This window comes from Argopecten irradians, chromosome 12, assembly GCF_041381155.1.
Source record: "Argopecten irradians isolate NY chromosome 12, Ai_NY, whole genome shotgun sequence".
In the NCBI taxonomy this organism is placed as follows: domain Eukaryota; kingdom Metazoa; phylum Mollusca; class Bivalvia; order Pectinida; family Pectinidae; genus Argopecten; species Argopecten irradians.
Window position 1 is genome coordinate 37,027,976 of NC_091145.1, and position 11,449 is coordinate 37,039,424.

The window sequence follows — 11,449 nt, forward strand, 5'->3', positions numbered from 1 at the left end:
AAACATGTTTTCTACAATCACATGGCTAGAAATTCAAAGTTGTTATGGTATACAAACGTTTAAATATTCTAGGTCCAGAATATCTCGGTAATCTACTAGATCTGCATCCAAAATCTCTATCAATTATGTACCGAAATTTAACATTTCCTTCTATTTCAAATACGTTTTGGCCCAATGAAGCCAGATTTGGAATAATTTAACTGTTGTAAATTAAGATAGTCATACTCCCTGACAAAAGTTTGAACAGGGAATGGTGGTTGTGGGGATTTTACATGGTGATTGGTTCATCAGGCTTCAAATGAAATGATTATACATGAAGTTTACATGGCAAGCAAACTGTCTAAAGGGTCATAACGTCATATTCGTCAATCAAGAATGAATTTATGCTCATTTTTTGGAGTCAATATTGCAGTGTATGTTATATGGTTTATTGTTGACTGTGCAAGAACCATTCAAATCAATTGTTCTGGTGACAAATATAGCTGTTGACATCCCTATACGTTGTAATTATACGAGATCATATAGTGCAATTTGCTTTTACGTTGACTACTGGTTAAATGGAAAGTTAGTCTGTGTCAATGACTAAATTCACCAATTGAATCATTAACTGGTATGTAACACATCACCAGAAATATTAATGTTTTAGGTCTTTGGGAGGCTGCGGTACATTAGTGTTGTCTCCTTGTCCTTGTACAGTGCTATCTCACTGAAGCATGCTGCCAAACACACCGAAAAGCACACCCACCCGGTCACGTTACATTGATAACGAGAAAACCAGTCATCCCACACATTTTATGCCGAGCGCTAAGAAGGAAGAGAAACTATACCTTTTATAGAGAATGGTTTCTTGGAAGGGGATAGTACATTCCTTGCTGGGCGAACGCCCACCTCGTGACTGAAAGCGAGGCGTCAAGGGAGACAGGCTTTATGAAGAAGAAGAAAGATAAAATCCGAAATTAGATCGGCTCTTATACCATACTGGTGAAAGTACAACACTACAAGACATATAAAACAATAACACTTTAATCTTAGAAATCAGTATGCAATGTGTAACATCGAAATATTATCACAGATTTTGAGTCAAAGGCGTTGGCTTCAATTTGTAAACGGATTCTAGTAGGAAAACTTGCGTTCAAATATAACAGGTACGTATCGAACACAGTTTATTTTTGATATGGATGATACGAGTTCTTCACCAGGAAATGGATATCGGTGACATGTAGAATCCGTCATCCTGACGACCGAATCCCATCTCACAGAGATGGACATTGTCCACAACTTGTGTCCCGAAGTCTACTTCTGCTTGACCCGAGTAAAGCCATGGCGATATGTATTTCTTACCAGTCGCCCTAGCAACCGGGCGCGTGATTTTCATCACAGTCATATGAGGAACAAAGTCATGGTTGTCACGTATATCAACACCTGCTTCTTTTAAACATAACTTTAAATGTTCGACAAACTGGTAGAATTCTGGTGGACATTCCACCTTTGCATACAGGACGCGATTGAAGAATTGTTCGACGCCTTTCATTATGATTGGTTTATCTTTGGGCACTATGGCCTCCAGTTCCGGTTTGATCTTTTTGAGCGCCTGTACGGCGTTGGATATCTGTTCTGGTGTGTCTAGCCCCAGAGTACATAGCGTGATATGAAGGGCCTTGGGAGGGATACAACATTCGCTATACTGGGGCTCGTGTTCTAGGATTATGTTTTGTATATCTTCCGCCGTATTTGTTATGTCATCATTAGAAATTCTCAAGGCTACAAAGTGGTTTGGTCTCATTTTGTCTCGCCAATATTTATCGAATCCTTCATCATCACCATCTGACAAATCCTCATCGTCGTCTTCAAAATTGGTGGCGGCGGTGGGATTGGCAGATCCACCGACCGAAACAGTTATACCGTCATCACTGTCACTATATCCTCGTCATCACTGTCCTCGTTCTCGTTTGTAGCTGCCTCCGTTGTCCTTTTCTTGTCTTCTCGTTTACATTTCTCAATAACATCATAAACGGTAATTTTACTTCCCAAAGATCCAAAAACATTGTCTAGTCTATCATTTTTATCCCATATTTTAATGTCCCGATATTTGAAATACTGAATCCTGTGTTTGGGTATGGCTAATACTGTATAGTCTACAGAAGATATGTCCTCCCAACTGAACGAATCGAAGTACTTTTCCTGTATCCCTGTAAATCTATCTATATAGCCGACAATGAACTCGTCCTGAGGTAGCTGGCTGTCCCACTGTATCCGCTTGATCACATCTTCTGCTGTTTTCATTGCTGCTTTCTTCATATTTTCAGTTTCCCTTTTCTCTTTCTCTTCCAAACGTTTCTTCGATCTTTTTTTATCCTCCTTTCTCTTTTTGTCGCCCTGTTTAGCATCATGCCAGTGCTGATTTTTCTTGGTCTGGTTATGTTCCTGACTCCTCTCCCCGAGTACGATCCCCTGATCCCCGAGCCAGGTCCCGGCCTCCTCCGCCAGAACTAGTATCACCCTTGTCCTTCTCAGCTGTTCCGCTTTCAACTGCAGATGGCTTTGGAGGGCGCTCGTCTCTTCCTCGTCCAGAACTGACGATTTGATTAAAATCCCAGGTACGTCATTTGGGTAGTTGGCTGAAGATGACAAAACAAGAATTGGAATTATTATATATCAGTTTAATCATCACAATTAGACAACCTGGATCCGATTCTCGGAAACATAAAACACCAACTTCAATAGTTAAAATACGGATATTTGGAGGAATAGTAATAATCCTTGTACATCTTTGTGAATTTTTAACTGACGTTTGTTTGGAGAAATCGGGGCCTTTTATGTTATCCTTTTATAGAATTTTTTTGTGAGTTTTATAAAAGATTAAAATGCAGATAGCGATTCAGGGATTGTGCTCAGACGACGTACCCGTAAGCTGGAATTTGATGACCAAATCTGTGTCCTTAGGAACGAGAGTAACTATATGTCTGTGATCCCCTACATCGGTCAGGACACGACACTGTCCATTGAAGGCCTGTTTCGCAGCGTTGATTTCGGACAACTGGACATCGTCGTTTTCCTCTGTTGTTTCGGTGGGGTTAGTATTTTCAGAGGACGCCATATTTTTATTAGATTCCAAACCACTCTCTACGTTATCAGAATCCAGATTACCTGTAAAAATAAGACTTTACAATTAACACTGACGGGAAATTGCCCAAATTGGGAATGAAAATTTTAGTGTAGATCTGTACTAAGGGAGGTAACTCGTGCGACCTTTAGACTGTCCACAATATGCCTACTTACTAGAATTACGGTGGCAAAACATGTGCAATGTGTACAAGCAATGGTAATGCCACTATGAAGATAAATAACAATGATTGACGATGATTCTGAACACAAAAGATGTGACAATAGACCAAATATTGCTGCACGTAAACAAACGACTCGAGATACAGTAATGCAACTGCCGGAACTGGGGCGTGTTTGTTTACTTACCTGGAGATATTTCTGTTAGGACGTCACAAGAACCCTTTCTCTGTGGCTCGCCCGGTTTTCACTTGCCCTAATACTCCAGCAGCCCCTATCTGACTCGATGGTAGCCTCTGTACAATGATACACCCTTAAATACCCGAGTTTTCCATGTGTTGTGCAATGTTGATGGTGTTTCCTGTGACGACACGAATGTAAAAATAGAAATATATAAATAGACAGTGTACACGTGACTTTATCGACCAATGGGCTGTCGCGATTATAATAGCTTTAGCCGGAATCCCCCAAGTTCTCAGGTGAGACAGGTCTAGTCAGAATCATAGGGATCTGAGAATTAGTCACAGTTTATATCAATATGAACCCACCAGAGTGTCCACAGACCATTTTTAGAAGTTTTGGGGTTTAGATAAAATCGGCAAAATCACATTCTACATAACTCAGTACGACGTACGGTATTGTAGATCTAGAATAAGAATTACATATATTCTCAGATCCATGTGGTCAAAATCATGAAATACGCTTAAAAGTATAATTGTACAATTTGAAATAATTAGGGTTATTTAAAAGATTAATATCTCTTTCTCGTTTACATCATTTTAAGGCACGTTTATAATAATGTTAACCATTTGAGAACATGCATAATTCAAACGCTCGGCGATTTTTCTCTTGAAAGGTCCCGTCCAGTTTTAATGTATTCAAAAGTTCTTAAAAAAACTCTATCCCGACAATGATTTGTCTTCGTTCTCAGAACAATATATATATATATATATCAGCTACAGACAATTTATAGTATAATGATCGAATAATTGTATATAAAAAATATACATCCGAAGTAATTTAGCTAAATCATGTAGTAGTGCACTCTGGCACTACACCAGACATCTATCTGTCATAATGTCTAACGAAGTCTGGTGTCAGGGCCAGAGTATCTCAGGCTACACCAGACATCTATCTGTCATAATGTCTAAGTCTGGTGTCAGGGCCAGCGTCTCTCGGGCTACACCAGACATCTATCTGTCGTAATGTCTAACGAAGTCTGGTGTCAGGGCCAGAGTATCTCGGGCTACACCAGACATCTATCTGTCATAATGTCTAACGAAGTCTGGTGTCAGGGCCAGAGTCTCTCGGGCTACACCAGACATCTATCTGTCATAATGTCTAACGAAGTCTGGTGTCAGGGCCAGAGTATCTCGGGCTACACCAGACATCTATCTGTCATAATGTCCAAGTCTGGTGTCAGGGCGAGAAGATCTCGGGCTACACCAGACATCTATCTGTCATAATGTCTAAGTCTGGTGTCAGGGCCAGAGTATCTCAGGCTACACCAGACATCTATCTGTCATAATAACTAACGAAGTCTGGTGTCAGGGCCAGAGTATCTCGGGCTACACCAGACATCTATCTGTCATAATGTCTAAGTCTGGTGTCAGGACCAGAGTCTCTCGGGCTACACCAGACATCTATCTGTTATAATGTCTAACGAAGTCTGGTGTCAGGGCCAGAGTATCTCAGGCTACACCAGACATCTAACTGTCATAATGTCTAAGTCTGGTGTCAGGGCCAGCGTCTCTCGGGCTACACCAGACATCTATCTGTCGTAATGTCTAACGAAGTCTGGTGTCAGGACCAGAGTATCTCGAGCGACACCAGACATCTATCTATCATAATGTCTTACGAAGTCTGGTGTTAGGGCCAGAGTATCTCGGGCTACACCAGACATCTATCTGTCATAATGTCCAAATCTGGTGTCAGGGCCAGAGCATCTCAGGATACACCAGATATCTATCTGTCATAATGTCTAACGAAGTCTGGTGTCAGGACCAGAGTATCTCGAGCTACAGCAAACATCTATCTTTCATAATGTCCAAATCTGGTGTCAGGGCCAGAGTATCTCGGGCTACACCAGACATCTATCCGTCATATAATGTCTAACGAAGTCTGGTGTCAGGGCCAGAGTATCTCGAGCGACACCAGACATCTATCTATCATAATGTCTTACGAAGTCTGGTGTTAGGGCCAGAGTATCTCGGGCTACACCAGACATCTATCTGTCATAATGTCTAAGTCTGGTGTCTGGGCCAGCGTCTCTCGGGCTACACCAGACATCTATCTGTCGTAATGTCTAACGACGTCTGGTGTCAGGGCCAGAGTATATCGGGCTACACCAGACATCTATCTGTCATAATGTCTTACGAAGTCTGGTGTCAGGGCCAGAGTCTCTCGGGCTACACCAGACATCTATCTGTCATAATGTCTAACGAAGTCTGGTGTCAGGGCCAGAGTATCTCGGGCTACACCAGACATATATCTGTCATAATGTTCAAGTCTGGTGTCAGGGCGAGAAGATCTCGGGCTACACCAGACATCTATCTGTCATAATGTCCAAGTCTGGTGTCAGGGCCAGAGTATCTCAGGCTACACCAGACATCTATCTGTCATAATGTCTAACGAAGTCTGGTGTCAGGGCCAGAGTATCTCAGGCTACACCAGACATCTATCTGTCATAATGTCTAACGAAGTCTGGTGTCAGGGCCAGAGTATCTCGGGCTACACCAGACATCTATCTGTCATAATGTCTAAGTCTGGTGTCAGGACCAGAGTATCTCGGGCTACACCAGACATCTATCTGTCATAATGTCTAACGAAGTCTGGTGTCAGGGCCAGAGTATCTCAGGCTACACCAGACATCTATCTGTCATAATGTCTAAGTCTGGTGTCAGGGCCAGCGTCTCTCGGGCTACACCAGACATCTATCTGTCGTAATGTCTAACGAAGTCTGGTGTCAGGGCCAGAGTATCTCGGGCTACACCAGACATCTATCTGTCATAATGTCTAACGAAGTCTGGTGTCAGGGCCAGAGTATCTCGGGCTACACCAGACATCTATCTGTCATAATGTCCAAGTCTGGTGTCAGGGCCAGAGTATCTCGGGCTACACCAGACATCTATCTGTTATAATGTCTAACGAAGTCTGGTGTCAGGGCCAGAGTATCTCGGGCTACACCAAACATATATCTTTCATAATGTCCAAATCTGGTGTCAGGGCCAGAGTATCTCGGGCTACACCAGACATCTATCCGTCATATAATGTCTAACGAAGTCTGGTGTCAGGACCAGAGTATCTCGAGCGACACCAGACATCTATCTATCATAATGTCTTACGAAGTCTGGTGTTAGGGCCAGAGTATCTCGGGCTACACCAGACATCTATCTGTCATAATGTCTAAGTCTGGTGTCTGGGCCAGCGTCTCTCGGGCTACACCAGACATCTATCTGTCGTAATGTCTAACGAAGTCTGGTGTCAGGGCCAGAGTATCTCGGGCTACACCAGACATCTATCTGTGATAATGTCTAACGAAGTCTGGTGTCAGGGCCAGAGTCTCTCGGGCTACACCAGACATCTATCTGTCATAATGTCTAACGAAGTCTGGTGTCAGGGCCAGAGTATCTCGGGCTACACCAGACATCTATCTGTCATAATGTCCAAGTCTGGTGTCAGGGCGAGAAGATCTCGGGCTACACCAGACATCTATCTGTCATAATGTCTAACGAAGTCTGGTGTCAGGGCCAGAGTATCTCAGGCTACACCAGACATCTATCTGTCATAATAACTAACGAAGTCTGGTGTCAGGGCCAGAGTATCTCGGGCTACACCAGACATCTATCTGTCATAATGTCTAAGTCTGGTGTCAGGACCAGAGTCTCTCGGGCTACACCAGACATCTATCTGTTATAATGTCTAACGAAGTCTGGTGTCAGGGCCAGAGTATCTCGAGCTACACCAAACATCTATCTTTCATAATGTCCAAATCTGGTGTCAGGGCCAGAGCATCTCAGGCTACACCAGACATCTATCTGTCATAATGTCTAAGTCTGGTGTCAGGGCTAGAGTATCTCAGGCTACACCAGATATCTATCTGTCATAATGTCTAACGAAGTCTGGTGTCAGGGCCAGAGTATCTCAGGCTACACCAGACATATATCTGTCATAATGTCTAACGAAGTCTGGTGTCAGGGCCAGAGTATCTCAGGCTACACCAGACATATATCTGTCATAATGTCTAACGAAGTCTGGTGTCAGGGCCAGAGTATCTCAGGCTACACCAGACATCTATCTGTCATAATGTCTAACGAAGTCTGGTGTCAGGGCCAGAGTATCTCAGGCTACACCAGACATATATCTGTCATAATGTCTAACGAAGTCTGGTGTCAGGGCCAGAGTATCTCAGGCTACACCAGACATCTATCTGTCATAATGTCTAACGAAGTCTGGTGTCAGGGCCAGAGTATCTCAGGCTAACGATGAGGATGACATTGGCCAACAGCGTAGTTGTTTGTTTGTTTGATTAAATCACAGGTGTTCGTTTCTAATATAAGTATAAGTATAATACTGGATCAAGGTCTATAACTCGGCCGGCCATATAACACTACCCAATTTCAGAAAAATTATGATTATTAACCAACCGTATAGGATATGATAATAGGAATACTCTCAATCGACAACCAGATAATTTATCTTTAATTTGGTATATGATACAATATATATCATGCCGTATAAATGTCACTAGGTATCCAGAAACATCGGAAAACAGCCAGATTTCAACTGGTCGGACACTGTGGTGTCCTCCGATAAACACGCCAGGGCTCTAATAGGTAGCTCAAAAACCACTGCATGTCAACATTTCAGCTTCATAGGAATTAAAGTTTGGTAAAAAAACAAACTTACCGCTATGTTAGTTTTTATTTATATACCATCCATATGCTCAATACAGCCTTTTGAAATTTCCGATTGAAAAAATGTGTGTCTCTAGCCGTCATGTTGATATGTGTGTAGTACATTTGTTTTCTCGGCGTTGATTGGTCAATTAATTTCCGAGAGCCATTCAACGCCGACAAAACAAATCTACTGCACACATACTTACATGGCGGCTAGAGACATACATTTTTCAATCGGAAATTTCAAAGGGCTACGTTAGGCAAATGGATGATATTTATCCATGGATTTACTAACCGGTAAGTTTGTTTTCTACTAAACTTTCATTCTTATGACGCTGAAGTGTTGACATGCAGTGGTTTTTGAGCTACCCATTAGAGCACTGGCGTGTTAATCGGAGGACACCAGTGTCCGACCAGTTGAAATCTGGCTGTTTTCCGATGTTTCTGGATACCTAGTGACATTATACGGCATGATATATATTGTATCATATACCAAATTAAAGATAAATTATCTGGTTGTCGATTGAGAGTATTCCTATTATCATATCCTATACGGTTGGTTAATAATCATACTTTTTCTGAAATTGGGTAGTGTTATATGGCCGGCCGAGTTATAGACCTTGACCCAGTATTATACTTATACCTATATTAGAAACGAACACCTGTGATTAAATGAACGTCCTAAGCCAGGGTCATGTAAGGACGGCCTCCCATGTATGCAGTGTGTTGTGTGTATGAAGTGCGTGGTGCGTATTTTGGGAGACTGCGACACAGGTGGTTCGGCCAATACACATGTCCTTACATGTCCTTGTCTGGTGACATCTATCTGTCACAATCATAGGGATCTGCGAATTAAATACAGATTATATAATCATGGACCCACCAGAAAGCCTAAGACCATTTTAGACGTTTTAGAGGTATAGATAAAAAAACGATAAAAATTATACTCTACATGGTACTATATTGTAAAATTGGTGTACCACTCTGGTGGGTCCATGATTATATAAGCTGTAACTAATTCTCAGATCCCTGTGATCATAATGTCTAAGTATCTCGGACTACAACGACGACAACAATGATTTGATACGCAACAGCAATAGCAACAAACGACGACACGACGACCACCACGACGATAAAACATTTCTAACAATAATATTAGTATAGTAACATCAAAAAGAACTGCCCCAAAATCAATCATCCACAAAAACGGCGTTAACAACAATGACGCCTCCATAACACGACACAAACAGAAGTAATACGACAATGATTATGAGTCGCCAGTAATTACGACAAAAGCAATCCCCAGCAACAACGACATCATTGGTGACATTACGACGATGATGACGACAATAACAACTATCATCGACAACAGCAACAGCAGCAACAACAACAACAACAATGTCACTTACAACCAACAACAAACGCACACAAATATTTACGGAGACAGCGATACAAGAATAGCGACGATCACAAACATCAGCTACATCGACGATGACAAAAACGATGACGGCAACGACAAAACACGAGGATTTATCAGAAACATATATACATAGAGATTGGCAACTCCGCCATTTTTACGATCAGCAGATGTACCTCTGTATGTCCCTTGGGGTTTTTAGATAAACTCTTAAATAGTTAAATACAGCAGAATAACTTTGATATGTTATGAAAGTTTAGTAATTTTCAGATGGTTTGAGTACGATTTTGGAAAAGAAAAATAATATTTTAACTTATATATGAATAAAACAAAATGCACTTCCGGTTTTGAATGTCTGATTTTCGAAAAACCAGGTAAAATTGCTTATTTTCGTGCTTTCAAAAATCATATTTCAACACTTAAAAGTAGTTAGCCAAGGCAAAATGCCTATAAACCGGAGGTCCCTCTGCCTGTCAACAAAGACAAAGAAGGAGTTTCCAATCTCTATTTATATATGTTTCTGGATTTATACACGATAGGTGTCTCATATCATTTGACAGACTAATGTGAATATTATAATCCAATACATCTGCATCTAAGTTCCTGTGTTTATAATATTATTTTACACGTGTTTTGGATTATAAATATGTTTTAGCATGTGATATTGTGCACGTGGCGGAGGATCACGGTATGATTACGAGTCTGGCCCGGACAAATCTTGACTAGCTGGTAGATCTATAGACCTCTTGTGCTGACGGAGACAGTTAGTATCTTAAGTCTGACCTGGCCGAAGGCATCAGTAGATCTCTATCGTCTAGTCTACATAAATGTAGACATAAAATAGAATGCCTTGACAAATTAAACTGCTTCTATTAAGCCTACCGCCATTTATTTTAGGCATACATGTTATAGGGGCTTAGAACGCCTATGTTTCTGCCCATCCTTTCGATTTATTCGCATGTACCCCCTCATCTCGATTAATAATTGCCACACTAGTATTTGGATGGATTCCTTTTCCGGCATGCCTCTTGATATAATGTTTGTTATTTAAAGGCCCAGTAAAGCATTAAAAGAGTATATCAAAGTGCCTAAATACGGCCTTACCACACAAAAATAAACATGTTAAACCGTCATTAAACTTGATTGTTGGACTCGTTCTCTAACAGGCGTTCACATGGAATGCGATTTATAATTCCATCACAGTCAGCGAGTGTCTAGTTAACGCCACGACTCAATTTGTAAATGAAATGAAGACATTTTAATGACACGATACACCTACAGTAAGTATACATAAGGTTTCGCCAGTTTGAGAGTGTGTAAGGCAATATTATACACCACTGTAGGTCATAAGATCAAAGACATATTATTTATGAGCATCATCTAGAGTAACCGGCCGTCGTTTTATGGACATGGCAACCGTGGCCATACATAGTGGTCAGAATAACATGTACTTTGTATTCTCATCTTCGTCGAGGGTGAGGGGGCGTGGGAGAAAAGGGTCAACTTTCAATGTAACTAAAAAAACAGGTATTCAACCAATCAACTTCGCTAGCCAAGGGTATTTAGCCGATTCGATGTAGTAGCAGAGAATCGGCTAAATACCCTTGGCTAGCGAATTTGTCAACCAATGTGAACACTATGACAGGGGAAGCATAGTTCTGGATGATATCCTGCTTTGCTAATAGAAAAGACTCATTGAAAACGTTCTCTATCCAAATACTAATACTAGAAAACATCTCGTTTGAAGAGCTGTTGAAGGACATTATACATACTTGAGGTTACAGTAAGTGTTTATTTATACTTTAGTATGACCTTAAGTTTGATGTACGAGCTGACCACCAATACATTTGTT

The 11,449-nt window shown here is 41.3% G+C and overlaps 1 protein-coding gene across 1 annotated transcript; it reads right to left on the bottom strand.

The window, feature by feature from the left end:
- Window positions 1–1,007: 1,007 nt before the first annotated feature.
- Window positions 1,008–3,652, bottom strand: LOC138304866 (leukocyte receptor cluster member 9-like). The gene is given in 4 exon segments (XM_069245211.1): window positions 1,008–1,920; window positions 1,923–2,618; window positions 2,905–3,147; window positions 3,472–3,652. Coding segments are annotated over 3 exon segments (1,617 nt in total). The 5' UTR covers window positions 3,098–3,147; window positions 3,472–3,652; the 3' UTR covers window positions 1,008–1,192.
- Between the last annotated feature and the right edge of the window lie 7,797 nt (window positions 3,653–11,449).